The sequence below is a fragment of the Corvus kubaryi genome, unplaced genomic scaffold (genome assembly GCF_017639235.1).
Source record: "Corvus kubaryi isolate FWS band 111438036 unplaced genomic scaffold, C.kubaryi_AGA036_p1.0 split3-73, whole genome shotgun sequence".
Classification (NCBI taxonomy): domain Eukaryota; kingdom Metazoa; phylum Chordata; class Aves; order Passeriformes; family Corvidae; genus Corvus; species Corvus kubaryi.
The window spans coordinates 9,585,287-9,604,007 of NW_024582091.1; the positions used below are offsets into that span (position 1 = coordinate 9,585,287).

General features: G+C 38.2%; 1 protein-coding gene across 1 annotated transcript in view; it reads right to left on the reverse strand.

Annotated features, from left to right (window-relative positions):
* LMBRD1 (LMBR1 domain containing 1) overlaps positions 1–18,721 on the reverse strand; it is a 73,267-nt gene that overhangs the window by 34,092 nt on the left and 20,454 nt on the right. Inside the window, exons 6-7 of the mRNA XM_042016799.1 lie at positions 17,093–17,181; positions 11,007–11,080 (exon numbers count right to left, since the gene is read on the reverse strand). Of these exons, the coding sequence (XP_041872733.1) occupies positions 11,007–11,080; positions 17,093–17,181 (163 nt within the window). The remainder of the gene's footprint in view (positions 1–11,006; positions 11,081–17,092; positions 17,182–18,721) is intronic.

The following is an 18,721-nucleotide window of genomic DNA, read 5'->3' on the forward strand; positions in this document are numbered from 1 at the left end:
TTCAAGATAACAATATACAGAATGAAGGACAGAAAGATGAGTCATCTCATGTGATGCGTCACAGGTCTGAACAGAAGCTGTATTAGCTCATTTTCAGGGCTGCATTTACCTTCAGGCTGATAAAGAAGTTCAAGACTGTCCTGGAAAAAGTTTTAATCCCCTGGATTAGTACAAGTGTTACATTATTCAAGGACTATTATTCTAGGCATCTGCAACTTAACAAGCAAACAATATATTGAGGATAGCAAAGTAAAACAAACCAAAGATGTACACTAAAGCCAACAGAGGGCTTAGTCCTGAAACAAATTGTGGGTTCAAAGTTTAGAATATGAATAAAAAAACGTATCAAAAGAGCCTTTAAACCAGTTAACACAAGTTAATTTATGTACATTAATTTATATAAAACAAGTTATTAATTCTTGACATATTTATACCACTGAAACAACAGTTTCCAGGACTTATTTTTAGACATTTTTTTTGTCTAGGAGTGTTAAGTCAAATAAGAGACACTGCATCTAAGAGTAAAACCAGACATCCAAATGTAATAGTCAATTAGAGTATATATGCAGTTATGCCACATAGGTTCTTCAAAATGAACTGAGTCTAGTACTAAACACTAACTGTTTAGTACTAAACACTAACTGTTAACCTCATAAGACGTGTTGCAAGGATAGGTCTCTAGGGCCTCAGGCTCTATCTGCTCTTTGCTGTTACTTGGATGCCTGATCAGCTTCATTGAAACCTCATTTTGCAGTAGGAAAAAAAAAATCTAAATTTATAGTTAAACCAACTTATTTTAGAGAAGACTCCCCTCTCTTGAATCACCACAAGTGCTCCACACAAGAGATCACAACTATCATTTACCTTAAGGGCTGGAAAGCCAAATCCTAAGAGCTCCCTATCTATTAAATACAAGTCAGAAGCATCATCCATAAGCAGCTGTCTTCTCATTTGAGTTTCTGCCCACAGGCATCTCTGGATGGATGAAGTTCATACTTACATACTTTTTGAAGTATAAGGCCTTCTACTCTAAAGGATAAGGGAAAAAAAACACAGAACAACTTATTGCAATAGAAAACCCAGCTTCCCAACCCTATTAGAACAGTCTAAACAAAGCTTTTGAAACTCCTGTCTTATTTGTTACTCATGGAAGTGGTAGTTCAGTCTGAGACAGTAATTTGAAAATAAATCCATCTAAAGCAGGACCCTGTAACTCCCATGAATGCAACAAATAGTTCAGTACCTTCATGCAGTATCAGCTAGCACTGAGGAGCAGTGAGAAGCATGCTTTACCTGTTCTCTCAGCATGCCACTGAGCCCAAATAAACTCCATGCTCCAGACAGAGCATTAAATACCTTATGAGAATTTACATGAGCATTGTGTCTAATTTGCTTAATCTCCACTTCTCCCAGGTCCCTTTCCTTCTCATCCTGCAGCAGATTCAGCTGCTCTCATGTCATTCACAGTTCAGGTTTAGAAGGAAGAGCTGCTGTTCTGATTCTTAGTCTCTTGCAGACTCAGCATGTTACAACACTTGAGACTCGCCAAACTCAACCCATGGCCAGATAAGGGAAGTATTTTGTATTAATTGCCTCCTATGCTAATAATAGTCACTCAGAAACAAAAAGCAGAACATAAGTGAAGTTGCAACAAGTTGTAAAATCATGTTTTACTGAAGTTGTTTCATCAAGCAACTGCTTCAGGGATAAATCCTTGACTATTGAAAAGCTCCAGGAAGGTTTTTTGCTGGAAACCATAACTTCTAGTGTAAGTTTTCTAAATTGCACAAGCTATGAAGAGTTTCACTTACAAGGAAGTATTAAGGTGGGAAGACCTAAACATCAACCATATCAGCCATAAGCACATAGATCAGTTAAGAGGAAGACAACAAAATCACACTACAATTAATATAGTCAATTACTTTAAAATAGAGTTAAATGAGTTAAAGCTAATTTTGAACACCTACTGCAAAAAGCTTGAAGCCATCAGGCACTATACTTTAAGTGGAAGTTGATTATGTTTCATTTTCTATATCTGCTATGTTCAGCTAAAAAAATATGGTCAAATGAGTAACTTTGTGACCCAAACAGGATCATCTCTCCTTGCTAGAGATCAAACAGAACAAGCAAATTTTTTCTCATCAGCTTGGTGCACAACCAGAACTATAAATGAACATAGCTTAAAAACTTTTTCTGGTTAAAGGTATTTAAGAAATAAACCTGTGATTTCAATAAATTATCAAAAAAGTACTTGTGCAGCATACCAGAATGACTTCCTATTCCATTTATAATTAGAGGTCTATATATAATGCAAGTGGCTTTAAAATGGTTACCACTGAGGTTTTTAAAAGGTTTACATGTAATCTTGGGCAAGAAGTGTAGCAATTAATATTGACAAACATTTCTTGCACAGCAGTGCCCTCTAGTGAAGTCACATTAAAAAGCCAAATTAAAAAAAGAATTTTTAAAAACACTGTATAAAAGGCATCAGAAATGCTCTCAGCTTTAAAGATAGAAATATTCAAATTCCTATTTTATTACAATGACTTGTTTCAATACTTCACCTCAAAGTGTGACCATGAAAGACAAAATGTTCAATTCTACCAACCAGACTGACATAAATTCATCTATTCAAATTAAAAACAGCTGATCTATTTTAATATATGCAGTATTTAAGAAACACAGTCAAGCATGAGCTCATTTGCTTCAATACAAATGTCCCAGGTAAAAAAAAAACCTTAATTTAAAGAATTATTTTGGTCTAGAAGAATACTTTTATATAGTAGTAACCTAATTAGCTTTTTATTTGAATTACGCCAACCATGAGGGAAGTCACAGGATACCTTTTACCTTTCACAGCAATTGACACAATTCAGTTGCTTACATTGAACAGTTTCATATGAATACAAGGCACTCTTGCCAGCATTGCTTCTGACTGACCGCATCAGTCAGTCCAATTAAATAGCCTCAAGAGAGGCACACCTTCAGGTGTCACACCAGCACAGGTGACACTGAGTCCGTGCAAAAGGAACTGGGACTACACCTTGATTGAAACTGTACCTTCTCTGTGCAGCATGGCTGCACAGCTCTCCTGCAAAGTAATCTGACTCTACAAGGACTCATCATCTGCTTTCTTACATTAAAGTCATGTCTCCATCTCCGACTACCATTCAAAAGTAACAATTGGAATTCAAGAATCTTATTTCCAGAACATCATTAAGCATGGCAAATAGTGACAGGAATTTATATATCCTCCCTTAAATTATGAGGGGTAAAGGAGAAAGCCTACTAAATGCATCTGAAGACTGCAAACTCACTCATGGACAGTGGGGTACTTGCTTCCTCTAAAAATCTCACACCATACAGCTTCAAAAATAATTCAAAATGTTATCTGATAAAATTTCAGTTTTTCATGGGAAGTTTTTAGCATCCAATTTTCAGTTGCTACAAGAGCACGTAACTTTTTGGATAACATTGTTATAAAAAACATGTGAAAGCATGGAACAGATTGACCAAACAGAATAGGTAGGTTCACTATGGCAATTCCTGCACGATCTGCTGTACACAACATGAATCTTGCATTAAGCACTTGTTTCTCCATTTCTTTACTATTCGTCCTTACACTATCCTGCTATACATTCACCTTCATTTCTCATAATGTTTTCTCTCTACCATACAGACTCATTATTTGTCAATGTTCAAGTGGTCAAAAAAAATGCTGTCAAGGTTTCTAAGATATAGAAACCAAACAAAACAGCCTCTATACTACAGCTGTTCTACTATGCCCTGTGAACTTGTGCTTGCTGGACAAAACATCTGTGAAAGAGTTAACTCTACTTCAGTTACAATACTGACCATAATTGTTTTGCCTAGCTGCCACCTTCTGTACTGTTCCATTAGGCTTAGAAAAGCATTAACAACTAAAAGATTAATCTACTTTCCAACTCTTAAAGTACAAAACTATAATTTATCCACCAGTTTAGTATCTACAGTTCTCCAACAGTGTAGTAGGAATCAGGCTGTTAAACCAGTCACCAGATTAGTTTGTTATTTTGGTTATTTATTACTTCATAGAGAAGTGAACATAATGAAATAGTTACATTTCTATTTCAGAATTGGCACCGAAGTGATTAAATAGTAATGACGATGAATGCTACTAACATCTCAATTTCTCAATAGCTGTTTGATGTCTGCTTAAATGATTATCACTAGTGAATGAGTGCTTTTAAGGTAAGACAGATTCTAAAAGGTTTTAAGCTCTTTGGTTGTTAATAATGTCAACTGCAGAAAAGTAAATCATAATCTGGACAAAAATTAGGTGCGAAAAGGTCATCCTATTTGTGAGTAGACAAGCTAAGCTTTCTAACATTGCCTCTTTCAGGACAGAGAAAAAAAAAGCTTTTTATAGTTCCATAAGAAAGCAAATAATGCTTATTAAATGTTTGGAAAAAGGACATGCTAAATGAGATGCACAAGATCACTCAAAAATTAATCTGCCTATCATTATATAAGTAACTTGTTATTCTGCCTTGAATTCTAATAGCAATCTGGAGCTGACAACAACTATTGTTCTAATACCTAAGGCCATGTAGAACCATTTCAATGCAAAACCCATTAATGAAAGAATAGATGCAAACTACATCATCTGTGAAACTGTTTCAAACTCTCCCCCAGTCAAAACCAGGACAGCACAACAGGCCTCACTTGTCACGTTCTTGTTACTATTCCATATTTATAGACATAGAAAGCTGTCAGTATAAATCATCAAGGTCATGGATTTGCAGAGCCCCCCGAAGATCAGTTGTTCACATTTCTTACAAAACAATTTTAAGTATCAAGCATTGTACTTCAGTACTATACCTTACATAATGCCAAAAAAAAGTAGACTTTGTGACAAAGCTTGAAAACAGAAAAGCAACTACCAATTATGTTGAGACTTGAGACATACCAAGACATAGGTCTAAATAATGTTGCTCATTTAAATATTGCATGTACTTGAGAAAATGACATCTATATTTATGCTCTTATCAGTAATATTAATGCATCATGGGAACATTTGTAGATTTCATCTACATTATTCACCTACACTATTTTATTATTTCCCCTTAAGAAGTTAAAAATTTAGAATACGCATCTTCCCTAGTTTCATCTTTCTTGTCCCTTCCTCATCTTCCAAAGTGTCAATTAAACTCAAGAAAAGATTATTCTTCAGTGTATTCAGCAAGGAAATGTAACATGAAATTTTAGTATATTCTAGAAAACCATGCTAAAAAGGATCAGCTCAAAGTTAGTCAAAAGAAATGTAACCGCAGCTTTTGTATTTTTACATCCATTCACAGAAGCAAGCAACTTTGCTTTTTGTCCAACTTAAACTGCTATATACAATTAAGAAGTCATGCTGTTGAAAAAAAAGTTCTGCTTGACCACACATCTATTGATTTTTGGTTGCTTTGGTCCTAACCTATGTGCTTGCTACACTCCAAGCTTTTGGGAAATGTAGACAATTCAGTTCTGTGCCCACATCTTAATAAAATAAGTGCCTTAGGAAGAACAACTGCTCATTGGAATGGCCATAATAAAAAAAAACCCAAAGATAGAAAACCAAAAGTTTACAGGGCAAATGTAAGGAAGCAATTTGAGAATTTACTGCTATGGACATTTCACTAAGGTGAGACACTTGTCAAATATAACAAAGATGTCTGCTTTAAATTATCCTTACACACTACTGCCAAAAATGTTTAGCCTCATGCTAGACACCTGTCATCTTGCTCTGCAATCAAGTGTTAGAGAAGCTGTTTTTCCTATAGAATTCCAACACTACTAGAAAAACGTTCTGACTCAAGAACCACACAGCTCACAGCCCGACATCTTTATTGCCCAGAGAAGACACTGCTGCCACATTCTGCAGGACTGTCCCAAATATCATCACATGGGAAACTAAACAGAACAAACCAATTTATGTTCCATTTAAATCGTGGAGTTAAAATCCTCTAAATACTCCTTAATCATCTTCTTTGCATCTCATCTTCTCATTTGAATGACATGGTGTTAAGAAATACCGCAAAACATTTAATTTGCTCCTTTATTCAAATGTTAGCTCTTGACTCCTGAAGGTATTTTCTAGCAAGCATGGAACTTGAATTAAAATCTAATTCTTATAATAACTATAGCTTTTTAGTAGGTATCAAAAACATACACAACCTTCTATATTAAGCTATCAATGAAAGTAGTTCTGAGTTTTCTCCCTGACCTTTTCTTGGAAAAGAAACTTTTTAAGCTGGTAATTTCCATGCTAGTACCCTCCCCAGTGATTTACCTCAAGGGATGAGATGCTTTCAGGATCAGCACTTATTACTAATACCTCTCAAAGCTTTTAACTAGGACTTAATAGAAATTGAGGAGATCGGGAACTTCTCATGCCGAAGAAGTTTTATTTCTTTGGCAACTTCAGTTTTAACAGTCTATTTCATCCTACCCCATTCAGATGCTGGGGAAAAGCTCACAACTCAAAAGCAAAACTCTGCATTTTCCCTCAAATGGCAAAAGCAGCTCTTCTCTGTATGTATCACTAGATCAAATTTACTGTGATTTTGATGTTTGAAGCCATAGAAAATGGAAGCCAGCAATCCAATATAATGACAACCCCATTGAACTGTAGCATTACCTACATATCCATCACAGTTGGTAACACAACTGTGCAGCTATCCACAACTCTGGTCCAGCATGATGCTTCAATTTGTGCTGTCCCTCAACTGTCAACCCTTACCCCCCAAATTCCAACATATCAAATGCTACAATACAGTGCTCTGATAAGAATTCTGTTCTTCATTGCATTAACAGCTCACCATGGACTTCAGAGTAATGTATTAAACCAATCAGTGCCTTGAGAGGCTCCGAACACTGGACTGATCCTTAAAAAGTAGGTTTTAACTAGATCAGTCCTTGGGGTAAATTTGTTAGTTCCATAATTTAAACTGCAGCCATCTACAATCCAAATAACAGCACCCTGCTGTATCCCTCCTCCTGAGGAAGGAGGAGGACACGCTTTCACAAAGAAAGCCTAGGAGCACACACATGCTGAAGTGAGCTTTTGCTCTCCATTTCTACTCAAATTCAAGGCTACCTGCTGACATTGCCAAAGCCTTTTTCCCCCCCCAACTTTTCACAGTATTGTATATTACCACAACACAGAAATTCAATTTTAGAGCAGCCATAATCTAATTCTTCATGCCGAAGGCCACACAAAGCAGTACTGTTAACATAAGTTCAACTAATTGTAGAATGGAAAAATTGCACTGCCAGGGACTTTAATAAAATCACTTGATTCATCTCTTTCATGGTTTCTTCCATAAATAACATTTGAAGATGAAATCAGTCAGCTGAAGTCACTTCAGGCACAGCATTCCTATTTATTTTTAGTATTCTCTGTTATAGTAAGCATTCAATGTAAAGTCATTTTTAATTAGGTAGGAAAGGAGTTGCTAACATATCACTTATTACAATACAACCTTTATTAGATATTCACTTAGATTTTTTTTCTTGACTGTGAATGAATATATAGAAGACCAGATACACCTGTTCTTAGCTTCCATTTAACAATACAATAGCAACTCTGGCACTGAAACAGGCTGAGGATATGCAGAAGTCAGAGGAACATCAAAAAAATTTCAGTTATGTCTGTACTACAGATCCTCAACTCTTCACTGGTATAAACGACATGTGAGATCACTTCTGTCCAGAAACACAGGAACTCAGAGACCACACAGTGTCTCCATCTATTCTGTTTTCCATCATCTACTAAGCGTTTGTGGAAAACTTTGAAATAGGTGTCTTTGTTCTTCTGTTCACTCTTACATAACAGTATTCTCTTTCTGTGCTTAAAAAAAACAACTAACACCAATGATCAAAGAGTGGTTTGTTGACTAAGCACAAAGATCTCCCACCTTTAGAAACTGGGATAAACAATTTCATAAGCAGCAGAAGGCTACCTGAAGAAACACAAGAGCCTAAATACTTACTTGTGAGATGTAAGCAGCAAGCATTACAGACAATGCCTCAGACTTGTCTCTGCACTCAGGTCTTTGTCTCATCTAGAGTTGATTTTTTTTTTTTAATACAAGGCTAATGTAGCAAAAAAAAACAAAACAAAAAACAACCACAAGACAAAGACAAGAGAAAAGTGTCATTCCTTCCAGAATCATGTTCAGCTCCTCTGAAGTAGAGGAAGTGGAGTAATCCAAACTGGTAAACACACACTACACTCTGAGCCAACCTCCCCCTGAGGTTTAGGGAAGCACAACAGCCCAGAAACTTTTCATTACTGAAGCAATTTTTGTATTATGTCATAACACTGGGACAAGTCCAGCCACCAATATAAACTGGAATGCAGGTACATGGTATCCACATACTGTCAAGGGCACACTCAGTTCATTCTTCAGACCATGAGAAGGGCATTGCTTACGCTGTTACAGGTGAAGATAGCTTAAATATGGAAGCCTGACCACCACGGATGGTGGGAAAAGTGTTATGAAAGCACTACAGCATAAAGAAAACCCTGCTCCAACTTTGAAAACAGACCTAATAGGTATTTTTCACTGTCTGTGACACATTTCTACCTCAGTCCACCCATATATCAAAGGCAGCTCACTGTTTCAGGAAAAGATTCTACACCTGCCTGCAAACAATGATAAAAAATTCACATCAGAGGTAGATAACAACCCACTCCCATGTGAGCTCAACCAAAACTTCTGTAAAATAAGCTCCTTGATTTCTCCCACTCTCCCTTAACACCCACTGTAAAACAGAACAGATAGTTCCAGAAGGATGAAATACAGCAGTTAAAAATAAAGGAAATCAATGTCACACTCCAGGCATTTGCATAGACATCTCAGTTGAAGTTTACAAAGCAACAAATTAGCCCAAAAATCTTGGTAATTAAGGCATTCAGATAACAGCTAGTTCTCATGCTTGATGTTTCACCTCATTTTTCACTCAGTATTTGTGTAAGTTGTAAATATGTTGACACTAAAGCAACAATATTGAAGATAAGGTATTGTCTTCATCTGAGAAAACAAACAACACATAACACTGAAGTTACTGACCGTGGATTTCCAGGTTCAGCTAGTGTTGAGGACAGAAGCATATTGTGATACTCAGCTGAATGGTGCCTACAACCAATCTGGGCTCAAAAATAAGTAGGCAATAACATTGGAAGTAGGAAATATTAGCAATAAATTGAAAAAATTCCAAGAATCACATAATCATTAAGGTTGGAAAAGACCTCCAAAATTATCAAGCCCAACTTCTGACCAAATACCACCATGCCCACTAAACCATATCATGAAGCACCATATCTGCTAAGGTTTTTGTTGTAAATTGTTTACATTTCAGTCAGGAATAAAGTTGCTTTATTTTCCACAATCTCACATTTTAGATGTTTTCTAACAGTTATAAAAACCATGCTTGGTTGCTTGAACAAAACACTAATGAGATTCTCCCAGCTAATGAGTTTGTTCTTGATGTTAGTCTCATGGAGGCTAGAATAACACTATATGAACACTATTTGTGCTCTTCAGCAGTGTAATGTAGTTGAACAAGAAATTAATCTTTTCTTCTATAATTAAAGGAAACAAAATATGACATGTTATTACAGACTATATGGGGGTCTACATCTTTTTTGGCCATCACATGGTCCAGATGTCAGCAAGATAGCCGGAATAATTTAATGACCCATGTCACTTTAAGAAAAGGCTTAAAGTAATAAAATTTATCATCTGGGTCAGGTTAAAGCACTTAGTCAATGGAGCTGAGAGCAATTCAGCTCACCTAAGACACCCACTAGTTGATCCACTCAATTGCTCTCCTACCTACTGCACAGACCCTGATGGCCACCAAGCTGTTGGGGATTCTGACATATCTGAGAACCTGTCCTGAACTGCCTTCCATAATTCTGCTGTAACTGACACCAGCCGGAGAGACAGAAAATCATTAGCTATACTTGTTACTAATTTAAGAACCTTAACATAGTAAGTACCTTACCCCGTTCCCTCTTTCTTAAATCCTTGTTTGAGTTTTATACATTTATAGTTTGCCGGAAACTGAACAGCTCCTTGGGTAACAATGTTTCAAAATAATTTACTGCAGGAGCTGTTGCTACAAAGGCACTTAGAATTCACAAGCAAAGCTACATGGGAACAACCTTATGTTAGAGCCAGGCTGCAATGGAAGAAAACATTATATTAGCAAGGACATGAACCTTAAGATTAAAACCTATCAGGAAAAAAGTAATTTCTGAGAAACTTTAACTGATTGATAACAGATAAAGCTTTATCTTAAGCTTTAAAGCTGCTTCTTTGTTGCAAAATTTCACCTTGATGACAAATTAAAACATGTAGCATTCCAAACACACTGATTATTCACTGAAGGAAGAAAGAACAGAGTAGAAAAGCAAACGGCCACATAAACATTAAATGTTGGCCAAAGCTAGTAAGTTAAAACAGTCCCTGTCCTTTGTACATAAAGGCAAAGTCAAGCAGTTGAACTAACATAGCCTCAATCACACAGTTTACAACTGGTTACAGAATGAACCCTTCCAAATCCCTCTAAGTCACAGAAAGAACTGCAGTAGTTTAGCTCCATACCAACTCTAGGTTACACCACATTTCAATGAATTAAAAAAAAAAGGCAACATTTAATTCTCTACATCATGGTGGAGAAATAAAGGCTTAAGAGCAAGAGAAGTCAGTGACTGTGTTAAAAGTCATAAGCAATGTGACATTCCCTTGCATAAACACTTTTAAATTAAGTCTGATCTGTGTTCAGTACTAAAACAGTGGTCCTTAAAGCAAAAAGTTAAAACTTAGAACGAGTGTCTCAAACCATGAAAATCCAGAGCTAAAGACATTGCTGAATCTTTTTAGGATGACAAGTTTTCCACACAGGTACAGCCAGTGATAACCGCAAGTATCATGAAGATAAAAATCTGAAAACCTTGTGTAACAACTTACTGTGTAAGTGATAGCTGCCAACATTCCAATCACAGTTAAGGAACTAATGGAAAATGAAAGTGCAGTCAAGCCATCTGCAAAAAAAAAAAAAAAAAAAAAAAAGAACCTGTTGAAAATACTTAAAGTAGATGTGTAAGAACACTTCTTCCTAAATTAGTTTTCATGAGAGATTTAAGTTCATGAGAAAGAAGAAAAAGATTAAGACACAGTTACCATTCATAACTCAGACAAAAAAATTTACCTAGAAGAGCTTTTTGACCACAGCAGATCTTTATCCCAAATTGCACAGTCCTGGACAGACTCTTGTCTTTGTTACAAGCTCACAGAAGTTGCATTCACCCAAATGGCTGAATAGCCAGTAATGAACTTGCTCCCAGAGCTGCCTAATGCCTCTTGAAGGTTTATTTCTGGTCTCCCCAGGGTGCCGTGTAACTTGCACAACTTTCATGTGCATTCGGCATGGTTCATCTTAGTTTTGTTTGCTATCACCTGATTTCTCCTAATAAAAGCATTATCCAGAATCAGACAAGCATGGAACCTTCAAACAACCAAAAAAAGCCTCAGCTTCACTCAATGTATATACAGACCAACAAACTGGAAAGAGTTCAGGTGACTGTAGAGTTACTGTAGTCTTATAACTCTAGTAATTAAAAGAGATAGCAGAAGACAAGAGTGACCAAATAAAACAGGCATTTAACACCCTAACACCTGCATAATTCTTCAGGTCTATCCCTAACCTCACCATGCAAGACCTCGCAAGTGGTTTTGGTTACATAGTATCATGGAAACTTAAAGTAACCACTACAGAAATTAACTTAAGCAATCAATTTCACATTTGTGCTCAAGCCATAACCAAACTAGAGTTTAGTGTTCTCCCCCCTATCCTCCCCTCTAGCTAATTCAAGAATTTAGAGTACAGTAACTTTTATTCCTGCTCACACAGAATTACTAGCCTGTGTTCATTCCATTCTTATTTCCTGAACACAGCACCAAACAGTCCCAAACTGAGAAATCATAACTATCCTCTATGAGGAGCTGCACCCCTCTTCTGACCAAACTAACAGGCCTCCTTCCAAAACCACCAAAAACTAATTGAATAGCACAGCCAAATCCAACTTCACAGCTCAAATCTCTCCTTTACTCTTTTTGCTAGATAGTATCAAACAACTTTCCCAGAGGTAAAAGCAGTATGTTCTTGCCTTTCAAATACCACAGCTATGTCTAAAACGTATCAAAAAAAACCCCACAAAAATAAACCTAGAACTAGTTTCCCTTCAGCAGCTGTGAAAATTTGACTTATTTCTGAAGTTTAGGAGAAAAAAAAGCCCAAATGCATGACCCCTATTCATAACATATCACACAATGTACTTACACACTGTATTTGATGATCCTCCTGTACAAGTATTTGAAACCAACATTTAACAACCATTTTAAAAGTCTGAACTATGCTCAATGGAACATTAAGAAACTAACTGGCTGAAAAATTGATAATTGTATACCAGAAGTATATTATCAGGCTTTGTCTCAGTGGATGAGTTTGCATTCCTTTCATAATCCCACTACCAACTACCAAGTGATGATTGGATGTTTGTCCTGTGTCTCAAGATCTTTGTATTTCTTGGGCCACTGCAGACAGACAAAGGAAAGGGGAAATTAATATAGAAACAGGACAACAGGTACAAGTAAAGACAAGAGGCAAGCATTTTGTCCTTATTTCTCCAGCATCTGGAACAACAAAGAACCTTTTGCAGAGAATTGTTGTCTGTAGAGTAGCTCTACAAAAACACAGGGGCCCCCCTGTGTGGGGGTCTTGGGAGACAGCAATCTGAAGACAAGCCAGCAGCATGCCCATCTATTAAAGGAAGGGACCATATAGGGAATACTGCAGCCAGTTTTGAGGCCCCTGCTACAGCTAAGACTGATAAATCTGAGCAAGGGGAGAACTGAGTTGGTTGGAAGTTGGAGCACATGCTGTGCAGAGAAGCTGAGGGAGCCAGGCTTGTTCAGCCTGGAACGCAGACAAGCTTGGAGACACCCAACACAGCCTGTCTGCTTAGCAAAGAGGTGGAGCCCAGGTTCTTCAGTGGTGCATAGTTGTCAAGTGTGAGACAATGGGTGACAGCAGGTATACCCACAACAGGTAAGAGGAATGATTTTTTTCACAATGAGTTGAGTCTCCAAACTTAGGGGGTTTTCAAGAGCTAGCTGATTGTCTTGGGGTGACTTTATGATATTGAATCCCATATTGCTGTTCTATGCCCAGAAATTAATTTTGTGCCTTTCTATGCCTTTAAACTGAGCCTGAGAGGGGGGGAGAGAAAAGTGTACTTTTTCAAAGCACCTTTGCAGTTTGTTTTCATGTTTCAAGGGCACAGAGATAAAGACAGTTCTCTGCGTTCAGCAGTGGCAGGAGCAGAAGGAAGCACCCTGCTTGCTCGCTTTCCAGACAGCTTTTGGCTTTCTTTTTCTCTGGAGAGAGACGGAGTTGAACTTTTGTTTTCCTGAGACTTCATTTTTTTTCCATTTTTCTCCGCTGGACAGTTTCAACACCAGAATACATTGGGAGGACTTTCCACCGAGGCCTTGACCCTGGAGGTGGGCACACCACCTTGTCCCAGCTCCAAGGAGGGGGAGAGAGAGACTACGAAAGGACTGAAATTTTCCCAGGTTTCTCTCAGCAGAGCAAGAGGTTTTATTATTATTTAGCATTATTATCCTCTTCCAGTGTGTTTGTTAAATAAATAGTTTGTATCTCTTTCACTTTCCTTCAAGAAAAACTCATTTTTTCCCAAACCTGTGGGGGGGGAAGGGGTGGTTGTAACCTGCCTTCTCAGAGGATATATTTCCAAGTTTGACCAAACCGGCAATACTCATAAAGCCCTGAGCAATCTAGTCTGACCTTACAGCTTCCTTCTTGGTGCAGATTTGACTAGATGGCCTGAGGTCCCTTTAATCTGAATTATCCTATGAAATTACAAGTCAGAAGGGAATGCTGATAGAAAACAAAAATCAGACTTTCACATGCCAGCCCAGAATCTTAATCATTTTACTTTCTTAGTTCAAATAAACATTGGCTATACTGTATTTCATATCAAAGACAGAGCCAAATACTTTGTTACAGTCTGTCACAGGTTAGCAAGCATAGTCGCAGAAGTGATGTTCTTGCAAAGGGGTGCTTACAGCTTCCTTGATGACCTGACAGAACCTATCAACTGGCTAGTTTGAATATTGACAATTTTTTAAGCCACACAAAATTGCAACCGCCTCTGTGATCCACACTTAAGAATAGGCAAACCCCAGGCCAACCTCGCTCTCTTGCTTCCAGCCAGGGGACAGGTAACCGGGCTGGGCCCGTGCAGGGACCCAGAGGGCCCTGCCAGGACCTGCTCAGGCCAGGCCCAGGCCGGGCCACAGCCATCCTGGAGCGGATGGGCCCTGTTCCACCTGCACACCCCCCCGCAGCCCTGCTCTGTGCAGACGGAGGGGCCCGGCTCCCCCTCTCCAGTGCAGCCAATATTCAGCTGAAGCTGCACCACTGTTGGCAAAGGATCATGTGACCAACAGTGATAAGCTTCATTCCAGCTGCAAGGCCTAGGTGAGATTAACCCTTTTAGTGCTGCAAATGCTGCAGACATTAAGTAAAGAAAGAAGAGCTGAAATCCAGAGGGAGGGGAAAGAGGAGATGCTTAAAGCTGAAAATCTGTTGTAAAGCTATGGTGGTGATGGACTATGATACATCAGGGTACCCACTGTAATTTCATGAAGGCATAGGGGGTGGAGCATTCAAACTGCACTTGTGAGCAAAAGTACCTGTGCTGAAACAAGCAAATGCTGAAGCAGCTGTAATTTGATAAGAAGTTTGAACAGGGAGAGATGGAAGGGATGAGGACTCTTGCTCCAAACAGAAGGACAAGACCTCTGTTCCTACAGATCGTCCCAGAGATAGTCTTAGAGATGAAGATGATGAGGACCCCTTTGCTCCCAGGGAAAGGGCGGAGGGCCTCTCTTCTTAGAGATGAAGATACTCCCAGAGATGGGTGAAAAGAACCTTGGTTTCTGAATGGCTCAACCTTAAAATTGTACCCCAGTAGCTCAAGAGTGGACCCTTGAAAGCAGTTGTGGGAAAAGCTGCAAGTTGGGGGAGGGACTCACATGCGAGCAGAGAACCAACCCGGGCAGCTGTCTCGTGATACTTGAAGCCATGAGAGAATTTCTTGTGGAGATGTCTCCACAGCATGAGCAAGAGAGACTCCTCTTCCTAAATGAGCTGAATAAGGTTATTATGGCAGTGGTAAACAGACTGAACATCTCAAGGGTTGTCTTTTTACATTGTCACTGGGAGAAGGGAGAAAGGCGGGGGGAGAAGAAGTGTTCTGAAGGTGTGGTATGATTTTGGTTTTTTTCCTCCTTCTTTTGAGTCTGTTAATAAACTTCTTCATATTCTTTCAAAGTTTTGTGCCTGCTTTGCTTTTCTCCTAATTCTTATCTCACAGAAGGTAAACAGTAATGAGTATTTTGGGCCAAACCACTACACTAAATTGGTGTTTCCGCACTGTTACGAACTGAACCCACTACACAGTCATATCAAGGTTACCTGGAAAAATCAGCTTACATCTCAGCTCAACTGCTATTACAACCTGTATAAACAGTTTAAGAAGCATTTTTTCCTATGTTGTTATAATCCCTGCAAAGCAAGAGAAACACCTACAAGCAGACAGCCAAAACATTCAATAAGCTATAGATTTGTCTTCTCCATCTCCTATGCTTACAAGCACAAATTACAGCACAGAGCATATTATAATTAAAGACTCTGTGAGGATGTCAAAGCAAACAAGGGCTTTGAGTATTTAAGTGGCAAGAGGAATAAGAGGCAAAATAGGGGCCTGTTGCTGAGTGGGGCAGGGGACCTAGTGAGACAGGACTTTTCCATGACAAGTCTGAGGTACTGAATGCCTTCTCTGCCTCAGTTTTTACTAGCAAGACCAGACTTCAGGAAACCCAGGCCAGGAAGCTCAGGGAGAAAAGCTGGAAGGAATATGTATCCTTGGTGTAAGAGGATCAGGTTAGAGAATACTTAAGTGAACTATACATGTAAAGTTGATGGGGCCCTGAAGGGATTAGTGATCTCTGTCAGTGTTTGGTGTATGTCACTGCAGAGAACTTTTAGTCAGTACAAAATTCCTGGAATAATACAGAATATGACTTGATGAAGGCTTGCATGATTATATCCTAAAACATTCACAGAGAAGCCAATACTCTGATGCATATCAAGAATGAAGCACTAAATAATGGACTACTTATGCATTGGGATGAATGTTTGCTAGGCAATTTTTAGTTACCCTTCGTTGACTACATTTGAAAAGTGACATCAAATCTGTCTTAGCTCACCTATAAAACACTTCCTTCACACCTTTACCCTGAAAACATACCTTGGCTAAGCACATGAACTACATCAGCTAAGTGTTAAATACTATTTCATGGAGCTTGGTCTTCATAACAGTTCTTCACAGTCCTAGTGTAAAGTATAACAAATATGAACAACAATTTTAGAAGAGGTCAGTACTGCGAGAGCAAAGGGAAGAAGTTGTAACACCCACAGGACTTTCCTGTCTAAATAGACAGAACCACTCGTCTCATTCTTACAGTGAGCAGCAGTACTGCATTTCATTAGGTAAATGACTGAAGACTGTCACACATGATACACACTCACCACACCCTAAAAGCCAGCAAACTTCAGTGCCCAAGTAGCATTTAAAAGCGGAGTTAAGTGAAGACTGTGGAAGAAAGGAGCCTCCTCTCCCCACCATAAATATCAGAGGATACAGCACTGGAGTCCTTGCTGTCAAATAGGGACTGTATTTGAAGAACATAGAGGAGATCCTGGCAGTGTCTTTCAAGAGAGTTCTAATTTTTTTTTCCTCTGAACAGGAGGAACACTTGTATTGCAAAGATTTACTGTAGGAAAGCAGAGATGAGTTAGAAAACCATCACCAAGCAAGTTAATTATCTTGTTCAGTCAATGAACAAGTGACAGAAGTTAGCAGAGTAGCAACTCATGCAAAGCTCAGAACAAATCTCAAACTTACGACTACTTCCAAATTCTTCAAAGAGGAGCTTCACTTTCTCCCACTCTGTGGAGTTCTTCTTGTTAGGAATATCCAAAGGAACAAAAGCACTACAACACAAAAAAAAAAGAACTTTCTTACCCTAATTAGTCAAATATAAAAAGAATTCTACTTCCAAATTAAGAAAATAGATATCCACTAATTCCTGAAGAAAAAGCGGTGTTTAACTTTATTCCCATTCTCCTCAAATGCTGCATTTAGATCAGCAGAGTACATGTAAGTGTGTGTAGAGTCAGGTCTGAGGTCAATGAACAAGTGATACTCTATTTACCCTGAAAGAGGTAAGGGCCCTACACTCAAGTATCATTAAAAGATGTATTAATATGATTTATTATCCCAATTTGATTCTTATGCAGAGGAGCAAATAAACTCTAAACATCGAGACAAGTTCTCTTATAAATACACACTTCTGAAAGCCAAAATAAAATAATAATTTCTAAAACAAGCATTAAAATATAAAGGGATGTGTTTATCTTCCATTATTACAACTAAAGTAACACATCTGCTCCATTTCATTCTTAGTTCTGCAGTTGACCCAGAGAACTGAGCTGCAGAGAATTTCATTAAGTATTTTTGTTCTTCCAACAAGCAGACTGGCAAAGACTGGTCAGAGAACAATGTCAGGTAAAGCAGGCCCCTATAGCTGAACGCGTCCTGTTGCCAGGCTCACCATTTGAAGTCAACTAGTAAGAGTAACTCTTCAGCACCTCTACAGACAAAACAGCTGGCTTTGTAACAGCTGGAAAAACAGTACCTCCATAGCAAAAACCCACTGAAACCACAGCTTTGACACATGAAATAGAATGTCTACGAGTCACAAGGAAGACAGATTTGAAGGGAAACACTTTAGGCAAAGAAGGCAAGAACTCAAACCGAAGTCCATAAAGTATGTTTACAAGTATCATTTGGACTTGTACAACAAAGACTACATTATTAGGTCTCTGCTTCAAGTCCCAAAGAAATACATATATTTCAGGAGCAGTCTCAAACTTTAAGTACAAAATACATGCTTTTGTTTCAAAGGTTAGGGCTAAACCAGCTGTGTGCACATGCAATCATCACATCAAAACCAAACTGATACTCTGCCAAAAAAAAACCCTGACATTTTAGAAGTCAAGATTTTAATTCTAAAAAAATCTTCTTGACTGTATAAGAGGCAGATTAAGGGCTAGCATTTGCTTAAGTTGACACATGCTTGTTGACTTTAGATTTATTCTTTTATCTGCCTCTAGTAGCAACTCTTTCTGTAAAAGAGCATCCAGGCAAAATGAAGACACAGGTACTAAAACCAAGTTAGGCAACACTTCTACTTACAAATGATAGAAAGAAATAACTGCAGGTTTATTTGCTAAAAATGGTTGAAATAGGAGACTCTGAGAACATAAGTGAGCTCAAGTCCTTTTTATTTTAGCACCGCTGTGGATTTGCTATTTGTGGACCACACACAGGGAACAAATGAGATGGAAGAACATTTTAGGATATTTATAATTGCTTGCTTTTTTTCCCCCAAGAACAATAGGGTTGTTTTTTTTTTTTCTGCTGAGACTACCTACAACCAGTATGTCAAATGACACTAATCAAAGCAGGACC